Source organism: Lepisma saccharinum, chromosome 30 (genome assembly GCF_977018435.1).
Source record: "Lepisma saccharinum chromosome 30, izLepSacc3.1, whole genome shotgun sequence".
Lineage (NCBI taxonomy): Eukaryota > Metazoa > Arthropoda > Insecta > Zygentoma > Lepismatidae > Lepisma > Lepisma saccharinum.
In genome coordinates this window covers 26,872,805-26,895,876 of record NC_139258.1, presented here as the reverse complement: position 1 = coordinate 26,895,876, position 23,072 = coordinate 26,872,805, and the positions used below count along the sequence as shown (strand labels likewise).

The window sequence follows — 23,072 nt, the reverse complement described above, 5'->3', positions numbered from 1 at the left end:
TTTGAGGTTTGAACGAAAACAGCATGTTACAATTTACCAGCCCAGATAAGTATAACTGTCCAGCATTGCATATTAATAATATATTATTCTTTCAGCATGGATGGATCTGATATGTGCTTCGAAATCGTGAGGAGAGCAATGGAGGGATTTATGTACAGTGAAGCCGTAGCAAGGTATGTGCAGACATAGGAGGTAAGGATAGAGAGTAAATGTTAATGTTAAGTGTACTCAACCTCTTGTCAGTTTTGAGTTGCTGTTACTTTGCGTTACTTTGCTTCCGAAACTAACGCGTTTCAGTTAGCGTTACTTTGCTTCCGAAACTAACGCGTTTCAGTTAACGTTACTTTGCTTTCGAAACTAACGCGTTTCAGTTAACGTTACTTTGCTTTCGAAACTAACGCGTTTCAGTTAACGTTACTTTGCTTCCGAAACTAACGCGTTTCAGTGAACGTTACTTTGCTTCCGAAACTAACGCGTTTCAGTTAACGTTACTTTGCCTCCGAAACTAACGCGTTTCAGTTAACGTTACTTTGCCTCCGAAACTAAGGCGTTTCAGTCAACGTTACTTTGCCTCCGAAACTAACGCGTTTCAGTTAACGTTACTTTGCCTCCGAAACTAACGCGTTTCAGTTAACGTTACTTTGCTTCCGAAACTAACGTGTTTCAATTAACGTTACTTTGCTTCCGAAACTAACGCGTTTCAGTTAACGTTACTTTGCTTCCTAAACTAACGCGTTGCTGATACTTTGCTCCCATAAGAGACAAGTCACCGTTACTTTGCTTCGATATGAGACAAATTACTTGAATAAGTAACATGTTTCAGTTACCGTTTCTCTGCTTCTTCCGAAAGTAACGTGTTATCTTTTCTTTGCTTCTTTCGAAAGCACGTTACAGTTGATTTGCTTCCCAAATGAACGCGTTGCAGTCAGTTCGCTTGCAAAAGTGGATAATAATAAACCTTTACGAGCAGTGCTCATCTCCAGGAAGCTATCAACTTGTGCCAAGCCCCGGCACCTAGCGACCTGTTAGGTGAATAACAAAGTTCAAGGAATATGTGAGAGCGGACTAATCTAATTGGAGTTCGGGGTGGCACTGGCCGCAACCATCGACGCATGCGCTAAGTGGTGGAGTCCATTTTGCGAAGCAGGGATAGCGGCTGCAAGAGAAGAAAAGAGATTCAATTGAAAGTATCTCTCATTTGAAAGGAAAAATAAAATCAGGGACAAATATGCGTCCAGAAAGCACTTTTCGGGAATGTATTTATTGAAAATCTGGACTCTCCCAGAACCATTTCATTGTTGTAAGCTTCTAATATATATAACCAGGTTATTTTGGGGTAAAATTGATCTGAAACATAGTTTCTTACACATAAGAAGGTTCCGAAATACGACGATTGCATGCGTCTCCCCGATTGCGTAGGTCGCCTTCTAGTCAATACCCGGTGGAGGCATATATTTGTTCGGATCCTACATTAAACTATAGGTCCAGTCCCGATTAGTCTTTCTGTGCGAAATGTTTCTTTATTGGCGAGACAAAACCATGCTCAGTCCCGTATTGCCTATTCTCTGCACCATCCCTAAAGATGTTCTAATTGAAAATTATTTATTTTGTATTGAAGTAATTAACTTCTTGTGTTCAATGATTGTCGTGCGTCTTTGTATCATCCGTGGTCTCGTAATAGTAATAATTAGGGAGACAAATTTATGGTAAATAAAAACTGAGGAGAGCGGTAAATAAAATGTTAGATCAGCGGTATATACCAGCGGTGGAAAAAAAAATGGCACACACTTTTTCATCTTGAGAGGAAACAACATACAAAAGAGCTATAAATTGATAAACTACTTTATTTTTATATACTGTACACATACACAAGTACTTGTGTCCAACCAAAAAGAAAACATCAACCCAAAATCACTTCATTTCTAAATTGCATATCTCAAGTGATTTATTCATTGTATGTACTTAAAGGATATCCTTGCTTTCCAACAAATAAAATAATCACTACTGCACATACACAAACACATATTGAAAATCACGTGATGATAGACAAAATTCATTCATGACTGAACACAAATTACACCATTGTTTCCCTTGATGTGCGGGAACAGACTAATTTTATCGCTGCTACAGCTAGCAAGTTCAATGAAACTGGAAGTTGAGTAGACATTCGGGGGAAGAAAGGAATTCAGCTTGACATGGAGCGAAGTTTTCGAACTGAGATTATGTGCATGGGAAATCCCAATTTGCAGCGTCTTCCTGATGTGATCGAAGATAAAACGTTCTTCAGCTGCTAGTGGTAGGAAACTTTAGGCAAACGTTTCGTTACAAATCGACAGTTTGCGCGCGCAAACTCGATTGCCGGTTTTTGCCTGTTTTCTACTTAATTTGATGATATTTCACGATTATTTCGCGAAAAAGCGTTCATTTCGTCGAAAAGCACACATTTCGCATTACTTCGCGAATAAAACTCAGGCATATTTCATCATTGGGAGTGTAGTTACGTGCAGAATGTTCAAAATTGCATCTTTTTTCACATTTCGCGATTTCGCGCATCGCGAAAATTCAATGTTCCTAGTAATAATAAACAGCCGTCAAGTGTTGTTATAGGTGCTTCTCGTCGGAGGCCACAGGGAACGGGGGAGGAGCGAGTTGTTATAGCAATTCATCACGGGACTGTCAACAGAGAAATTGAAGTTGCGTCCCTTAGTGTAATGCTCTTAAGAATAGATCGGCTGGGAAAACTAATGGCTGTGTGAAAAATTGACTTCAAACTACTCGGCGAATTGAGTCATTTAGGCAGTGAGATAAATGAGGCTTGAAAAGGGATGAAGAGGGTGTCAACTTTCAGGGTACACTTTTGTTTTTTTAAAATACTCCCTCTTTCCATTTTACTGTTTTGTCTCCATTAAGGGGTAGGAGGTGAAATCACCCCTCTTCAAACGTCTAATACTACTATAAATAGTCATGAAACTAAGCACCATATGACAGCCATTGGTCGTCAAGGTCTGCCAATCGCCTTCTCGCTGGAGACACACGTGGTAAGCACATCGAGACGGGACGAGACGCAACTTGCAGGTGTCTCGGTCTTGTCCTCGCCTCGATTTGTAATATCTGTCTCGTCCAAGGGCAGGATTCACTTTTGTTCCGAGCCTCAAAAACATAGTACAATAGTTTAATAGAATACTTAAAGGAATTTAAATATTATACCCTGTCGCACCTAACTGTAGAGTGGCCAGAGCGAAGCAGTACACGCTGCTGGGAAGGCTGGTAGAATGAGATTATTTCCGTAACAGCTCTGGAAGTTCTGCGCTTGCACCTTGGGAGCGAGTCATAACTCCTGACACCTCCAATCAAGAAGTGATGCGCTGACGTCATCTCTACTCTGCGCCTATAGCTAACTCTATTGCTCACGCTGTACACTGCTCTTAGGCTCGCTGGCTAAACTCGCGCAGTCAGCTGGAGATGTTCCGAATGCACGCGGACTCTAACTGCAGTCGCTTTCCTTCACTCCACGCTAAATTCTGTTCCTCTCACGTGTTCATTGGTGGAGCCGTCTACTTGCGCAGAGACTTGTTTTCGTTTGCCTGATCCACAGTTAGCTGGGACGGAGTATAAGTTCCACAAAACAAGAATAGCTTAATGGCGTTTGATTTATTGATTGAATTGGGGTTCTAAGTCCACTTTATACACAGCAAGGCTGATCGGGATTGGACCTACAGTCCGAACCACTATGTGCCTCCACCGGGTACCGAACCCGGGACCCAGGGTGCGGCTCCTCCCCAGTGTGGTACCACAGATAAAGATACACGTGACCAACACAAGTGAAATTCTCATAGACCAAATTTTTACAAACAAGAAGGAAATACATGCACTGAGGCTTTGCAGAATCGCAGGAGGCCGTTTTCTCGGAAACCGTGACGTCAGTTTTTGACCTAGACAGCTGTGAAATTCAGCAGCGCCATCTCTTATTCTGCTTGGTACAAGTAGTGGAAGCAAAAGTGCAAGTGGCGCTCTCAGCATGCGCGGATCCACGGTGAGGGCGATAGGGGCGATTGCCCCTCCCAACTGCAACGTTTTTGTATGTTATTACGCCCAATATTTTTGAAGACTCAAACGTTCTGTCATTTATCACCAGGTTTAACAAGATCGAGAATATTTATTTACTGTTCGATTAAAGTCCACTTTATGCTAATAATAGCCTGAACGGAATTAGATCAACAGTTTAAATTTGGATCCAAACCACTGCACGGTATGCCTTAAAAGGGGATCAAACCCGAGACCCCTTGAGAGAATAGGTTGTTGTTTCCTTGCTACTCATCTTATCGTTCAGTTTATCGTGACAATGGGAAGAATCATGATAACGACATACAACAAAACCATCTATTCCAGCCCTGGACTCTATTATTCCAAAACATACGATAATCTCTAGATAGAACATGGAAGTCAGCTTGGTCCTGTTTACAGTAATACAAGTGGCGAAGCGTGACGTTTTTACGTAGTCATCGCAAGACTTGCCAAACGTCAGGGTCAATCTTTCAACCGTGGATGGCGAGGGAGGGATTTCTACATTGATAATGATGATAACAGTGTTCGTACAGACGTGTGAAATAGAGATGGCCAAATTCATTTTCTTCTACGTTGTATATGATCGTAAAATAAGGAAGACTAAACTGTCTTAAATTCTACCCGAAAAATGGAAAAATTGTTAAACGTCTCTCTCTGAAATCTGGGTAGTAAAATTTCCGAATCGAGATTTTTAATTTTCCGGAATCCTGATGTTGTAGTGTGAAAGTAAGATATGTTAGGGAAAAGGTTCTGACTAAGTAAGTATGTCTGTCACCTCGAGAACAAAAATCTTGATCAGTCTTGTCATTCGTAAGCATAGTAAACACAAACCAACATTGAAGTACTTCGTGTTTTGTAAAGTAAGAACATTTTTTTCAGAAAACTATAATTGAACTGCAGGATCAAAAGAAAGAAAAAAATTGAAAAGGAGAAATACTGTGAAGTACGGCAAATACAATGGATCCAGAACTGCTTCCCCCCCCCCAGCTCTTTCTAGCACTAACCGTGGGGTAATTTATGCTTTTGCTTATGACGTCACTGAAAGTGTTTGTAAACAAGGGGGCTGAAAAAAGGCCTCTTATGACAAGACCTTCAAGAGTGGGAGAAGATCTGCTTACATAATCTTTATCTGTGGTGGTACTATTACTACTAAGTGGCAGACTCTCAATCTCGCCACAGAAATTCTCGGGTTCAAGTCCTGGCCTGGGAGTTCTTTGCAGGTGTCCATCAGTTTCATGTCGCGATTAGCCAAAAAGTGGCAGAATAGCGAAATAAAATAAAGATACAAATACTAGCACGACCACTATTACTAGTAATAAAAATAGTGTGTGTGGCTTTCCGTCTGATTTGTTTGTGTGTGCGTGCGTCATATTTTGATTGACTGTATTTTTATTCCTTATTTGAATGCTTTATAAGTGTGAGATAATTAATGTTAAATAAACAACGTTGACGTAAAATGTACTCTAATAATGGTTGAGTGGAAGGAAAGACAAATGCCTTGATACTGCGACTAGAAATAAAGAATAAACAAATAATTAATCGGCTATAAGAAGAGGGCCGATTGTCTTAAACCTCCCGCCCCCTCCCCTCAGAAAAGTTTAATTCTCAAACTGACTTCAGCAAAGGCAACATCTGTTCCACGTCTCGGCATTACGTCTTTGTTCGGTTACCCTTCTGTGAGGCAACCATAGCGTTTTATACAAGTAAACTTCTGCTGAAATCACGAGGCGTTCTGTTTGTTTTGAATGCACTTACGGGAACCATGTGAGCCATAGATTTGCTTAACCAGCTGTGAAGCTGAGTGTCGGAAGCTTACGTAGCTCTCTCGTGCAGACACTGTTGCATTGCGTCTTGTTTACAACCAAAGATTACCATTACTGTCAGCAATCTTTCGAAATAACGAGATATTAATAACACAATTTCAAGTAGCAGTTACGTTTTCGTGTAAGGGTAACTGTAGCTAGTTACGTTTTCGAGCAAGGGTAATTGTAGCCAGTTACGTTTACGATTAACGGCAACTGTAGCCAGTTACTTTTTCGATGAACGGTAACTGTAACCAGTTACTTTTTCGATTAACGGTAACTGTAACCAGTTACTTTTTCGATTAACTGTAACCAGTTACTTTTTCGATTAACTGTAACCAATTACTTTTTCGATTAACTCTAACCAGTTACTTTTTGATTAACTGTAACCAGTTACTTTTCGATTAACGGTAACTGTAGCCAGTTACTTTTCGATTAACGGTAACTGTAGCCAGTTACTTTTCGATTAACGGTAACTGTAGCCAGTTACTTACTAGATTAACGGTACCTGCATCCAGTTACATTTTCGGGTATCTGAACTGTAACCAGTTACTTTTTCGGGTATCTGAACTGTAACCAGTTACTTTGTCTATTAACGGTAACTGTGCCGTTACTTTTTCGAGTAACTGTAGGTCAGTTACTTTTTCGCCTAGTGGTAACTGTATCTAACTTTTCGCTTAACAGTAAGTGTAACTAGTTACTTATTTTCGAGTAACAGAAACGCAGTTACTTTTTGGAGAAAGTTCCGCAATAGACAGACGGACTTACCGATTGAAATCATTAAGTCGTGTCGCGATGAGATAGCAGCAGGATGATATTTTGTCCATTAATCTACTATCTTTACATATTTGTAATTTGTTGGATCGATAAGTATCGATTATAATCCATACTTATCGATTTGGTTCGATTATTGACTAGAACAGACAAGTACCCGGGGACAGTCGATAATATGTATACTGCATCATAGCTATTCATATTTTACAGATCTTTTAATTGCCCATATTTCATATTTGAAGCTTGAATAGTCGAGTTTGGAATACCTAAGAAGCTTGTTAGTATGATAAAAATATGCACCAGTGAAACAGAAAGTAAAATTCGTGTGGGTATTAATATGTCTGACAAATTTACAATTCATGATGGGTTAAAACAAGGAGATGCATTATCTCCATTGCTCTTTAATTTTGCCTTAGAATATGCTGTAAGGAAGGTAAAAGAAACTAAAGAAGGACTAAAATTAAATGGTGTGACTCAGTTGTTAGCATATGCAGATGATGTAGACTTACTGGGGGATGATATAAATACAATTAAGAATAATGCTAAAATATTTTTCAAAACTGCTAAAGAGATAGGTTTGGAAGTTAACGAGGAGAAAACTAAATATATGCTTACAGGCCGAAACCAAGTGTTAGGTAATAATCAAAATCTAATTATTGATAACAACTCGTTTGAACCAGTTTCCAAATTCAAATACTTAGGAGTAATATTAACAAATGAAAATTATATTAAAGAGGAAATAAAAAGTAGGCTTAATTCAGGAAATGCATGTTACTTGTCTCTTCATAAACTTTTGTCTTCTCGTTTAATATCTAAGAAACTAAAAGTTAAAATATACAAAACAGTAATTTTGCCTGTAGTATTATAGGGATGTGAAACTTGGTCCCTTACATTGAAAGAGGAACATAAATTGAGAGTATTTGAAAATAAGATCCTTAGGAAGATCTTTGGACCTAAAAGAGATGAGGAGACAGGTGAGTGGAGAAGGTTACATAATTTAGAAGTACATAATTTGTATTCATGTCCAGATATTATTAGAATAATTAAATCAAGAAGACTTAGGTGGGCAGGCCATGTGGCACGAATGGGAGAGGAAAGAGGAGTTTACAGGATTCTTGTTGGGAAACCTGATGGTAAGAGACCTGTAGGAAGGCCAAGACGAAGATGGAGGGACAACGTTGAGATGGACCTAAGGGAAATCGGTAGGAATGGAAAAGAGTATATAGAACTTGCTCAAGATAGGGAAAGATGGAAGGCCTGTGTTGCTGCAGCCATGAACCTTCGGGTTTAAGAAGGCTAGGGAGTTAGTTAGTTAGCTTGAATACTTTAGGAAATATTCGAACATTGATATTATTCCATTGAAAATGGTCGATTATTTTCAGTGTTGTTGAAGGCCAAGGAAAAAGTTTCCTGGACCGTATTTAAATTGATCCGGATAAAAAGGTTCTTTACGGTCCAGAACCCATTTGCGCTTGTCGATTCTCTCTCCTGGACCGGAATTGAACTTATTTAAAATTCCTGGACCTTTAACAATCCTGATTATTTTACTGGGTATATTCAAACTGATGGGTCAGTCGAAATAATTAGTCTTGTTAGTATTGCATTCCTAAGGCACAAATACAGTGAAGCGTTCTTTTGCAACGAAAAAATGCATCTGTAGAAGTGGGCGTTTCCGGTGTCAAGTTACACCGTTCTGATCCATTAACCTACTAGATATATTCGCTTATTCCTGTGGACGTTAATCATTCTTCACTGGATATTGCGCTCCCTGGACTTGTTGTTCTTTTGAAATGTGTAAGTAAAGTATTGATTTATGTCTGTGCATAACGAGGGTTATGTTGTGTTAGTTCCAGGAAGCCGGGCGTGATCCACTTTTGTGAGTTTAGCCGGACCGCTGTGGCATAGTGGTTAGCATAGATCACTAGGACCCAAACTTTTCATGTAAATATATTTTTGTTTGCATGTAGGCAAGTAAATATGGCAACGTGAACGAATTACGGTTTATGAACGATATACATGAATTTCATGTAACATACTTCGAAATATATTTCATATTTTCCGTTTAGATAAGTATATATATATAAATGCGGGGTTTGCTTAACTACTCTAGTTTTCATTATGCCGGCCCCCGTGGGGGAGTGGTTAGCACGGCGCGCTACGACGCCAGAGGTTCAGAGTTCGAATCCCAGCCTGGACATGGTTGTTCTTTGTATGATTGATTGATTTGTTGTTTTAAGTCCGCTTTATGCACAGTAAGGCTAATTGGGACTGGACCTACAGTTTAAAGTGGGATCCGAACCACTAGTGCCTCTACCGGTTATCGAACCCGGGACCCCTTGAGTTCTTTGTACATGTCCATTTCATCATATCATCACTCATCCTCATCTTCGCGATTAGCCAAAAGTGGCAGAAAAGCGAAGTAAAATAAACCAAATCAACCAATCAATATATAATGAGCAATTTACCCCATATATGAAGGTTAAATGTATAGAATATAAGGAAGAAGTCTGTTGCCAACAGTAAAGGCGGCAACATGAAGGATACGATACTGGTATAGGATTAGAGTTTCTTTTTCAGATAATGTTTTTTTTTCTACGGTCATGTTACCAGGTACAATTGAGTAGAACTCCGGGCTAACTCAAGACAGAAATCCGGGGGAGGGGGTGGGAGGGGACAAAGGGTTCGTTTGGAACCACGGTGGTGAAGAAGCCCTTTTAACGATTGGTAACGAGTTGCCGTGAAGTAAAAAACAACGCTTTTGTATTCATTATTCAACGTACACAATATCCCCATCACGAATCTTGTTTCTGTGCGTGAGGAAAATCCAAATTAATATGTAACGCCATCGACATTGTAATCAAAGAAAGCTTTCATTAACCAAGAGGTTCCTGTTTGGTTGTCGAGTGGCCCAATATTTTTGCAAAATGATCGACATGCAGAAGCTTCCCCATTTTATTTTGCAATGTCGAAAACACCACTATATTGTTATTAGATTTCCTTCTGCTCATTTTTATCAACGAACCGAAAATCTGAGAAAATTTCAAGAACACTAACTTGGAATATAATGCAACCATTGTAGTGTACATGATCTTTTAGTGTTTCTCGTAAATTTCACCTAAGGAAAAAGTGGGCAAAAATAGTCTTATGTGCTGATATGTCCATAATATACAATTCAATTAATACTGCTTTTAAACATTCACTTTTTAATGTTTGATTTGTAATTTGTATTGTCTACACATGTAACGTTTATAGAAAGTAATATATAGATTTGTAGCATGCGCGTGCTGGCCCACAGCATTACAGTTACAAAATTATTTCTTTAACTTTTAGTCTTTCATTTTTTCATCCCTGTTACGACCTGAACAGAATCAACCTGTAAGCCTCCAAGCTTCGTCCTTTCCGATATGGGCCATCCACACCCTCTTGTGGCGTGTTGAAAAAAACATCTACGACACATCACCCCGGCCAGCTTGTAGCCAGAGACAGAAAGGTTCCACATAGAAACAGGTGATCTTGAATCACCCAATGGGAAGCTACTTTATATGGAGGGAAACTGTTTTCCAATCAAGGGATGAATGAAAGTCAGGTGCCATCGGTGAAGAAGTCTGCTGATGTCCTCAGTGTTGCGAACTGCACGATAAAGTGTCCACGTATAAATAAATGTATCATGTTGTAGCATATCAACCAAACGAGTTACAATTTTAATATTTTCAAATAAACTATAAAGTTTCAAAGCACAGGAGAAACATAACAATATGATTGCTGACATTATGACATATTCTATGTGAAGATAAACGTTTCAGAGCGTTCGGTCTATTAAGACATCTAACACGTCCATAGACACATCCGCCAAATAGAGTTGTTAACACTTGCTGGCCGGGGTCAGGGATTTTGCAAGCGCTTTGCGAGGTTAAAAGTTACTGTTGTCGGGTGTGAATTCGCTATTTTCTACGGAAAAAACTGCGTCGTGCCAAAGTGAATTTGTGACTATTGCAATGTGTGAAAATTGTTTCAATCATCCGCATTCGTCTGTTGCATTAAATACGTTTGACAACAGACCAAATGAAGTTCGAATAAATGAACAACTGCGCCAGGAGATTCATCTTACCCTGAGAGACGTTAAGGAAACATTATTAGGTAGAGTACTCATTATTTCAGTATAAAGTATCACGTAGAAACAATGAATTCGTCTTTTCTTATTTGTTCTGGATCTGCTTCCCCAACGAAAAATGTCACAGTACACCACTGAATAGTATATAACATTCATTACCTGCTATAAATTACGTTATTTCCGACGTGACCCCGACAGCGAGAACCTTGAAGTTCAGTGATTTGGCGATAGACATCAAGAACGCTTGAAAAACAAACTAATATTACAGGAACATGCTATCCAAAGCGTTAACTTGCAATAAATTTGTAGGATTGCAGTATTGACATGAGTGCTATCTTTTATTTATAATAAATACCCATTTAGAGAATTTGAAGGGCAGAAATTGCCTTCTACCCAAAGTTAGCGTGTTTTTAATTTATTTATAACTCTGAGCACTGGAAAGAGAAAAGGCTATGCATTGCATATTTGATCAATGTGCGCAATTCGTTTTTGTAGCCTACATGTGAATTTCATGGTCCAGAATTTACGACAAAAAATACTACATTCGTTTAAAATCGTTGCCTACATTGCTCGTGAACAGCACACTCTGGTGTTTTAAAGCCGAGATACGAGTATTAGTCCTGTCCTTATTTCGTAGTTTATGTTGGTTATTTACTGTATTGTGTTCTTAATAGATAAGAGGAAATAAAATGTAAGAAGTGTGCTCAGCAAGCATGACAAAAACTGTAGAACGCAGGTTTAGCACGTAAGGGAGCAAGTCCTAAATCAATACGCAATTATGAGATTGTTATGAACAATCTTTAGAAAAGGGGGAGACTACCTTTTCAAATAAGCACTTTACTTCAGTAGATAGAATACAGTTATTTAATGTGCATAATAGCTGTCTACTTCTAAGAACGTTATCTGGAAGCTGTTATCTTGAAACTCGAAACGCATTCTACACCGAGGAAGAATCTTTCATAGAGATAACATTGGTTCTTGTTTTCTGTTACTGAATGATAAACCAAACTGTCTGTTGTTTAGCTCTTGCAAGCTGTTCGAACTTGCTCGCAACAAACACAAGGGAAATCGTAATTATTAGCAAGCAAAACTCCCTGCTTTACGGGATGGGATTCGAATAAAGGGAAATAAACTCTTTTAAATTAGCTTTTTCCACTTTATACACTTTTATATTTAACAAGATTTAATGTTGCAAGTCTGTGCATTGGCATATGTGAAATATATACGCCATTTGCATTTGATATATTGAAGTATCAATTATAATTTTATGCATAGAGGAGAAATATGATAAAAGTATTTTGGAACCTCTCTGTCCATGACTTTATATTATTGTTTCTCATTGTTTTGTACGTAATTGATTTTTCTCACCGCTAACTCAGTTAATAAACATTTCTGACCTTTTTCCAGGGTGCTAATTTTTGCAAGTTTAGAAATTTATCCATCAGATTACACTCCAAGAAGCTTAACAAATCACATTTTGCTAATTCAAACACATCAGTTTTTGCTGTGTAGTAAGCCTACCAGATGACAAACTTTAAAAAAAGAGGACATTTTTAGATGCAGCACTTCGAACACAAGTTTTGGTGAGCTTGTAGATCTCACACCCCTGCATTTGCACCATTTCAGTATAACTAATAATATGCCTCATTACAGGCAAATGTCTGAATATTCTAATATTTATTTACTATGTCGGTAGTATTATTCGGTTGTGAAACTTGGTCTGTAACTTTAAAAGACGAACAAAAATGTAGAGTTTTTTGAAAATAAGGAACTTAGGAGAGAGAATACTTGGAAATGGAGAATATTACATAATAATGAGCTGCATAATCTATATTCATTCTTTGTTGTAAGAAAAGTTTCTTGTTATTGCACTTGCAACTGAGTGTGTTGTATTTCTTACTTTGAAATTGAACACAGAAACAATATTAATAATTATTTACAAATATAAAATTTTTGTTATGAATCTTGAAGTTGAAGCAGTTGTCTATACCCCCAAAATGAGGACATTTCCCTAAAAAACCCACCCGGATCATTTTTAGAACCGTAAAAAGGACATGTCCAGGTAAAAGAGGATCTGGTAACCTTATGTGTAGTTAGCATAATTATGGTTGTATGCAATTGGGCAGGATAACTTCTGGATGTGAGGTTGTGGTGCACACCGATAGAACCAGACCACCAGCTGCCACTGTTGTTGTTTCGAGATATCTGGGACTTGTGTGATGTATGGGTACCAATAAACCAATAGATTATTGATTAATCTGTCTCTTCCTTAGCTAATTATTATTATTAATATAGCAGTGTGATATAATTATATGCATAAATTAATGTAACAACCAAGCAATATAATTTAATGTATATAAGATTTTGTTTGCATATTAAGAGAGTAGCATGGTACCACATGGTGAAAACTGCAGAGAGAATTTATGAAACTCGATATTTACAGTTTTGCAAGGGGAGGGGGGACAAAGCCAGTATCGCCTTCGGTCAGAAGGGAGACAGGGTTTTGATAGGAGAATCATTGACAGGAAATATGATCTTTGATTAATGTATATAACTGCCAATACATTGGATTTTTGCATTTCTCACTTTATTTCCCCTCCTCACATTGTGAACATAACAGTATATTTGCTTTCCTTTATTGTGTGTGGCATCAATTTTCATTTACAGTTGTAAATTGGAAACCTACATTTCAACCATGGAACAATTGGGTTATTTAGACAGGAGCTGAGGTTTGTTGGCATACATAATCAATTCCCTTTGCTTAAAAGCATATGCCATGGCTATCGAGTGGACAGTACAAACATTTAGCAGTGAGAATGGTGTGGGTGGTTTCGGGTGACATGACCAATAATTTCAGTGCTGTTATGTAAAATGGTGAAATGGTCTTTGATTGCAGCAAGTACATTACATATCAATCGGTCGAAATTAACTTGCTTTATGGATAGCTTATGGGCTAAAATAGCATGTTCTCGCTTACTTTATTGTTTTTGTGTACTAGTGACATCACATGCTCGGCTCCAGACATGACTGTTGATTGTGCTGATACCATAGGTACAACTAGCATAAGGTCGGGGAGGGCTAGGACCCTTTCTGATCTGTCATCCGACTCCCTGTGCATTCAGAGGTGAGGCATCCCTGAGCAATGATTATATGAATCAAACTCGTTGCCACTTTGAAAGACGAATTCAAAGGATCAGAAATCTGGGAAATGACTTCTTATTTTAACCTACCTTAAATGCGCCTGTTTCACCTCGAAGCCGTTCTCCAATTGCGGGACAGTGCATAAGACTGCTTCAACATACTTCCACATAGGTCATAGTAGCCAACCTGTCGCCAATACCTATTCAGTAGACAAGCAGTTATCGGTTTGAGTATTCTTTTCCAAGCCACGGTTTTGTGGACTAGTCTCGCTTTCTACGGACCTTTGAAGATTGAAGGTCATTGTTTATGTGTGTTTTGAGATTTATCTGATAACATTTATGCAAAATATGATTCCCAGGGATCTTGAAATATTTTAGTTTTTGAACATGATGTGACATTTGAAATTATGTCATTGTAAATGATGCAATTAATTTTTAATTGGCATCGTCATCTTGCATTCAAACAGTCCCATGTTCAGTACCTGGTGGAGGTATACATTGCACAATGGTTTGGATCCCAGTTTAAACTGTAAGTCTAGTCCTGATTAGCCTTTCTGTACATAAAGTGGAATTGAAACAATCAAGCTCACTCAAATTTTAAGTGGGGATGATTTAACCGCACCTTCCCTAAGATATGAAGAATAGAGAAAAATGTGTAAGGCACCAATTGAAAAAGAAACTAAGAATTGTATTAACACTGCAGAGACCCGTATTCTTGCCATACGCAATGAAGTAATCTCATACATGTCTATGTTTTTATGTCCTTTCCGATGGCACAGTGGTTTGCGTTGTCGCCTTGTAATCGAGGGGTCCCAGGTTCGATTCCCGGTGGAGGCACATAGTGGTTCGGATCCCACTTTAAACTGTAGGTCCAGTCCCGATTAGCCTTACTGTGCATAAAGTGGACTTAAAACACCAAATCAATCCAATCTATGTTTTCGATGGCAGTAGCAATACACTGCTATGGAAACAAGTAGTTGTTGTAACTGTGGCAGATGTTATGGCAAGGGTGACACGGTTGTACCACCTCTCAAATACACTCTCAACAGTTCTGTCATTTTGCATTTGGTCACACTAGCCTGTCTGGTATGCCAAGTATGAGAAGAGTTTTCCTATCCATTGAAGTCTTACATGTTTTTTCTAACATAAGTAGTTACTTATGCTAAATATATGTAATTCAAGTTATGTGACTTTGAACATGGTAAGGTATTAATACACACACAAAATGTGCTTACGTATCTGTGGACCTGTTCATTTTATTTGATTAATTTCGGTGAGCATTGTTACCATCCGCTGGATAACTACAAGTTCCGAAGTGGATGGTGACAGTGCTTACTGAAAATAATTTAATAAAATACTTAATCAGATTTTATGTGTATATTAATAAATATGTAATGTTGTGTAGTTCTCTACCAAGGTACTTCCTTAGTTCTTGGCCACTACAGCCCGTGAAGGGTCTTGCCCTCTCTCACAAAGTTAATGCATTCTTCTGTAGTTCAAATCCCACTTTAAACTGTAGGTCTAGTCCCGATTAGCCTATCTGTGCATAAAGTGGATTTAAAATATATTCTTCTATCTTCTACTCTGCTTCTTCACTTACTTACATGCATCCTCTTAAGGTCCTCCTCAGCATCTCTTTTCTCTTATTCTCCCTCTCGGCTTCCCTTTATAGAGTTTCATGACTGCTTTGTCATCAGGCATTCTTTCTACATGCACCAGTCCACTCGGTATCAGAAACTACATCTGGTTTTTGTATACTCTATCTCAGTAATCTCTGGAGCAAGGCCATGCATAATGGCAGAGAAGGGGGAAAGAATGAGTGAGTGGAGCGTAGAAGTACATGCTGGTTCAAAAAACTGGTAGCTGCAGTCGCTTTTCCCTCTCCACTCAATTCCGTTCCCTCTCACTTGTTCATTGGTCAAGCTGTCTCGAGTCACGACTTGTGGAGAGACTTGTTTTTTGTTCGAAGTAAGTATTGAAGCTTTCCTGGTGATGAATAGTGTGTTTCAGGCAATCTACCACGTGAGTTGTGGAAAGGATTCCAAGTTTTTGAGAGCTAATATCACTCTCATCTTCACTCTCTTAATGTCACTTCTACCCTGAAAATGAGAGTGACATTAGCTCTCGAAAGCTTGGAATCTTTTCCACAACTCACCTCGTCGATAGCGCAAGAGAATCTTTTCATTGTTTTTGTTCACTCGCTCCAGAAATTTCCATGACAGAGTACCGTGTGTTCTGATTTCAGCATTGCTCATTGGCCATTGTCATTTAGAATTGCCTTATAATTCTTATTTTCCATCACAGTTCTTCATCTGCCTGAGCAAGGGTCTAGCTCTCTGTCATCCCGTATGGCAACACTGGTTTCACCACCACCTGACACACCTTGATTTTTAAGTTACTACCTAGGCAGCTTTCAGACCGAAGTGACACACAACACATGTTACTTGGATCGAAACCAATCAGCATCAACATTTCACATGCCAGCTGCATGACAAGCTGCACAAGTAGTGATTTTTTTTTTTTTGCTGAAATCCTCAATTGACACACGACATGTGTTACTTGTCCTTCAGTGTGAAATCTCTCTTAGACAACATGATTTGTATTTTAATAAGATATTATAAGTGCTATTTGCATGTGATTAAAATGTACTTATTCAGGATTTTGTATATTTACAGCCATTACATGCGACAGATATTAGAAGCATTAAGGTACTGTCATGAAAATGACATAATCCATCGTGATATCAAGCCACACTGTGTTCTATTGGCTACAAAAGAGAATTCAGCGCCTGTGAAGCTTGGCGGGTTCGGTGTTGCCATTCAGCTACAGGATGGGAAGCTTATAAATGGAGGTGAGGTTGCAGGTCAAATAATTTCCTTGAAAGAGGAGTTGTTATTGAGTCTGTGGCTGTGGGTGTGTGTTTTTTTGTGTAAATTTGAGATACCAGATGATACTAATTTGATTGTATTTGTGTATGTGTGTGTGAAATTGTGTATTACATGTCGAGAAACATTAGAACACTTGTTAGCTAATTGAACTTGAGCTGTATGAAATTTATTAATGACACTATTTATATCTTCTTTACACATATCTAGACAACCAAATTGCTATTTAATAAACTTGTGCGTTACTGTAATGAACAAATTCACATTGATTTTTTCCCCATATGATTTGCATTGTGGTTTTCACATGTATTGAATGTTAGAAAAAGGCAAAGTTAGAATCTTCTAAATATTTGCACCACAGCATCACAAGCACATATATACACAAGTTTTGTTTGCTTTTTTTTTGGAAAAATTGTTTTTCTCTCCATTTTTCTATTAATATATATTCTTATAAAGATTATAAACCATTTTATGGTATACATTTCTATTTTTCACTCCTGTGGTTACACAGTGACAGTCAAATTAAATAAAAGTATTTCATATATTATAAATTTATCTAGCTTATGGAGATATATTTTTACATGGTGGTATTTTAAATAGCATAATTTACATTTATATATTGAATGTACTATATTTGTGTATAATCAGCACTCATAGCTTGATGATTGTTTCTTTTCAATTGTTTGCAGTTGTATTAGCATTTTTTAGAAATGCAATTTTTTAACAACTGAAATAATACCAACTTTATGTATCTTGAATCTTCAGTCTCAGTGGACTCCAAATTTAATATTACTCCATATTACTTCGACATTCTTCATAACAATATATACTTTACAGTATTGAAAGTGAGCAAATAACGAAAGTAGTGTAGGTAACAGTGGGGGCAATTAAGGGGGTGTGGGGCAGTTGCCCCGCACTATGCAAAACCTTATCTAACAAGGTAAAGTACACTGTCCTTGCCTCCCCCCTCCTGTGGTTTTGGACCTTGCCCCCTACTTTTGGAACCCACCTATTACTGGTAGGTAATAACACAAATGTTAATTTGCAGCATGATCATTACAGATAACATATAGATGCCAATATGCATACATAATTTCAAAAATTGAAAACACAGAGTTTCCAAAGTTCAAAACGAAAATCTAAATGTGCAATGAAAATAATTGTTAATACATTTAGTGCATTTTTTTATGTACAATGAGAATGCTTTAAAGGAAATATTTTATTAATTTTGAACTCTTTAATGATATAATAATTATAAGCCTATTTGCAAACATATCAAAACATCAATATAATCAGTATATTATTGGTAATATTATATTTATTAAAATTTTACTACATTTGACCCAGGAAGTCTAATGTCTCCCATTAGTTCTCTATGTATTTTGCCATGATATATTGTAAACTGTTTTCCCCCATATCATGCAACTGGAAGTTTTAAACATCTAGCATACTGCCAAGTGGCAACACATTCACATTTAAATGATTTCAGTTCATGATTTAATTGACCTCCATAGGTCTGTTACATTTACTATGGCATTAATAATAACATCTGACTGAATATGTCAATGACCTGCAAAATCTACAGGAATAATTAAAGGCATGCAAATAAAATTTAGGAAACAAAATAGAATATAGAGTACTTCACTTTGAAGCTTTAGTCTTCATGTTGGTTTGTGAAAAAGAGAGGTCTCTGTCATGACTGAATATATTCAGTACCATGTGTATGTTTTGTAGATGATATGATAAAACAATTAATCTGGAAACGAATGCAATTTCTCCAAAAGGATCATATACATGATTCTTGAAGACATTTTCTGTAGATTATATTGGTTGAAATACAATGTCACGCAGGGTCTTCATTAGAAAAGTTAAGTTACAAAAGTGAAATGCAAAGTAGAACAATATCCCTTTAGTAGTTAATTTTCACTTTTATAATGCCAGTAATATGTAGAGGCATGGTTGTCTAGTCAGTAGGGTGTCTTGACTGCTATGTGGGAGACCCGGGTTCGATTCTCAGGGTGGGTAATCTGCTGTTGGAATTTTTCTGGCCTTGTCCCCACATAAAGTGGCTCTGGGGCTCACCAAGACTCAAATCAATGGGTACCTGGCATATCTGGGGTTTAAAGGCTGCCAAATCGTGGTGCTGATCACATCACCTCCAAAATGGCCGAGACCGAGAATATGTGGGCCTCTACTCCCACATCCCCTAAATGTGCCTCCATGGCACAGTGTTATATGCATGGGGAACTTTACCTTTTGTAATATGTTAACTTTAAAAATCATAGATCTCATTCACTAAAAACAATAGTTTACTGTGAACAACTCAGTGAAGCAAGCAGAATCATATTTGTTAAAAAATATATAGTACATAGTATGGTCTTACTGTAAACTTTGTAGAAAATAAATATTGTAATTAATACTTTCAGTTAAAATGTAACATTTATGAGTATATTTCTGTGAAGCTCTCCATTTCAGTTAAAATGATGAAATTAACTTACTTTAGTAAACTAAAAGAGTAATTTTTGGTATTGAAATTTGGCATTCAGAACTGCAAACTTTGTGTGCCTCGGTGGCTAAGTGATCTGTTCATGGTCTTGCTGCCAAAGGTTCCTAATTCAAATCCTGGCCCTGGCATGAATAAAAATTAATGAGTTTGTCCTCCATCAATTTCATGTAATCATTATTCATACCCATCATTACAATAGCCTAGAGAGGCTATATACAATCCACTCCACAAACTTTGACCAAGTGTATTCTCAATAAGAACTCTTTATATGTGGCCATCGTGCTGAATTTTATTACAGAACACACTGGTGTTGTGTCACCTTGAAACAATATGTATCATTTCTACAATTTTAATTTAGAATGTATTGAAAATACATATTTCTAGTGAAAAGAATAATTTTGGGAATTTGACTTTTTGAGAACAAAAACTACCACTGTACATTGTTTTTTGGTATAGACATTACTAGTGTGGGGGGAGTACAATGGTTTAGATTATCTCTGAATTATAATTAAATGCCTAGGAGATAATCATCACTGAATGAATTTCTTAGGCATCAATCAACTGAAAATAAACACCTGGTTATGCTAATGCATATTGATACTTTGGATTCAGTATGGTGTGAAATATATTCTTTCTCAGTAGAAAAATCATTTGGATGGAAAATATTTGACTCTATTTTATTAATTTCCTCTTGAAGATGTAAAAGACATGATCTTCAGACTGGTTAATTATTAGGAAGGAGAATTTGTAATGTTTCTTTGGCTTTGGCTTGACAGAAATTTCTAGGTGTGGTATTTTGGTCATTGAATGCAAGAGTTTAAGAGCAAAAATTCACACTAAAGGTATTACATTTCATTTAAGATTATTCATGTGCATATTATATCTTTGTTCCGCACAATGGCCATGTGGTCTCAGAAGCAAGCTTTGGCTATGGGATGAAAGTAGGTTCGTAGGTTCAAGTCTGGAAGCGTAACAACTTTTCTCCCGAGATTTCGGGCTGTGTACGGTACTGGTGGCCACCCACATTGTGAGTAAATTTGGAAGCTATGAATGAGTAGCATACCCAGTCATAAAATACTTACAACAACTGGGGGTTCTTCGTGCTGACCAAACAGTACCCCGTTACCAGTTGGATGATTGCCCACCTCTGGTGAGAGGGAGTCCAGCAGTCGGTAGTTTGGCACTGGCCATCACAAGATGCTAAGCATTCAAATTCACATTTTTATAGCATAGGTAAATCATAGGTATCAATGCACAAAGTCATCTTTATATCACATTGAGTGCAAAGTATACTTCACATAAGGAACTTCATTTGTTTAGTGATACCAATAGAAATGATCATTAAATACATATACAATTAACAAGAATCCCCAAGATTAGCCAAAGGTTGCAGAAGTGATGCTATAGAACAAAAGTATAAATTGACAAGCGAATTCTACAAATACACATTCAGATATTGGCATAATTGCCTAATTGTTACTTTTCCTTAAACAATTTTTACATTTTAAACAAACTCCTTCAGTAATAGCCTTACAAGAACTTAAGAACACATGTTAAAAATAGATCCAAAGTTTAAATCTGCATGTTTATGCTCACACCAGCTTCTGTTGCTTGTAATCAAAGCTCAGTTGAACACTGAAAGTTGGTGCAGTGCGTAGGAACCGTGTAGTATTTAAACCTCCTGTTATCCATTTTCAACTTCTTTGTTGTGTTCTTGAGTTCTGTCACTCAAGAGAGAGGCACTTGCTCAAACTGTTCTTGAAAAATTATCAACTACAACACAAGGCACACATACATACAGCTTTGATGTTGCAGATTCTGTTTTGTTGTAAATGTAATCCTTGTAGGCACATCTGCAATGCTTCATTGGTCATTTTTTAGTAGAAAAGTGTACTTAGTTTTAACTTTGAAGTTTCATTTCATATATATATATATATATATATAGTTTTATGTGCTGGTATATGTATGAGTAGGGATATTTTTTAGTCTATTTACTTCAATTTCACCACAAATGTGCCGATTGTGTGTCATTTTTTTGTTTTAGATGGTGGTAGACTGGCATTTACTATTGGTATAGTGTGTTTTAATGTGGTACATTACCTACAGCCTTGTAGCATTTCTGTGAATGCATATTGAAAAGAAATTCTTTTAAACAATAATGACTGTTGGTATATACGTAGTTGGTTGTGGTGTCGTAGCTTGGTATTTATGCAATGTAATATACTATTTTTTGGCTTCAGGATATTAATTTTTTTACCTTTTTTTCTGTTCTGAATGTGCTCATGTATTTTCCTCTCACAGAAAAACTAATCTCTGAGTTTCGCCCGAGCCTCAGTCCAAAAGGACAACTATATCTCAAGGCAGATGCTGAGGGTAAGGGAATGAATGCACTGTAGATTTGTATGAAGTATCTATGTAGTAGGTTATCTCTCCTCTTATAAGTGCAGCACTAACACTTTATATCCTCCTTCCAGGCTAGTGCAGATAAACGTGGTGATCGGCTTTTTTGTCACTGTCTCACTTTTTTCCCACTAAACCTGGACCTTTCTTTCTTTTCTAAGTTTCCTGCTCTTTTCTAGTACAGTGTTGAATGCAACTGTCCTGTTTCTTAAATTTTTATTCTTCAGAATTGACAGAAAGATAATGTTTCATTTTTTCCTTCGTGTGTGCAATGAAAGTGTCAACTGTAAAATGTATGTTCTGCTGTTTATTTATGGGGCTTCAACACAATTTTACAAATTATGTGTAAGGGACTTTTTTTTTGTAAAAAAAAAATAAGAGAATCACATGTTCACTTGATATTCTCCAATTGCCGATTGCAAATATTCAGCTGCGATTTAGTTCAAGAATGTAATTTGAATTGACAGCTACTGAAACAATTTTCAGCCCTTTCCTTTGTGTTAATAAGATGTAAAGCATTCCTTAGTATATTTCTCATATATAATTTTACAACCTAAAGAAGGTTCCACAGCAACACAAAACCAATCTGTGTTGAAGTGTTGTTAACATTTGTCATTATTCCAAACATATCCTTTCGATGCTACAAATTTTATATATTGGCCAATTCTAATATTTTTTCTTCTTTTCATTTTTCTTAATTATTCGAATATAAATTAGTTTACAAAATATTTATTCATAGAACTATGGCTGAAAAGATAATGTAGATTAATTATTAGTTACTATGAATATAAGCACATTGAAATGTGCGTGTAATTGTTATCATGACATTAAAGATCACTAAAGGTGTACTGTTCTGTGTATAGGTATACATATAGTACATACAGGGAGGTTATTTCAGTCGTTCACCGCCAGCGTGACGGCCGTTCCGCAGACTCTTCATGCAACAGGTCCCGGCAAATTGCGTTCAGGAAGTCCGTAACAGAAACCGCTTGTTTTGTAATGTTTCCACTTTTCACAATTACAGTTACAATTACAATTGAAATAAGCACGTACCTTGTCGCACGGATGCAGGAAAAGGTGTCCTCCCAAATACAAATATTTCCGGCACCTTATTTCTGACATCTAATCTTAGATTAGACATCGCTACTTTATCCTCAGTTGACAGAAAGGGAAGACAGCATCCCGGCGCATAAAGCAAACCGAAAGCGTAAAATGATATTTAAAAGTAATAATAATGATGATCACTAACCTCCTGTGTTATAAGAGATGTTGAAAATGACTTCCTTCAACAGCAATACAACACGTTTCTTAGGTTCAAGAGATCCTGTCTATCGTAATCCCTGACCACTTTTCTGCAATAATTCGTTTTCACGTAATTATCGTACATAA

General features: G+C 37.2%; 1 protein-coding gene across 1 annotated transcript in view; it reads left to right on the top strand.

The window, feature by feature from the left end:
• Nucleotides 1-23,072, top strand: part of LOC145981916 (peripheral plasma membrane protein CASK-like) — a 902,867-nt gene that overhangs the window by 398,796 nt on the left and 480,999 nt on the right. The window contains exons 4-6 of the mRNA XM_083115412.1: nt 96-173; nt 16,568-16,743; nt 21,585-21,656. Of these exons, the coding sequence (XP_082971538.1) occupies nt 96-173; nt 16,568-16,743; nt 21,585-21,656 (326 nt within the window). The remainder of the gene's footprint in view (nt 1-95; nt 174-16,567; nt 16,744-21,584; nt 21,657-23,072) is intronic.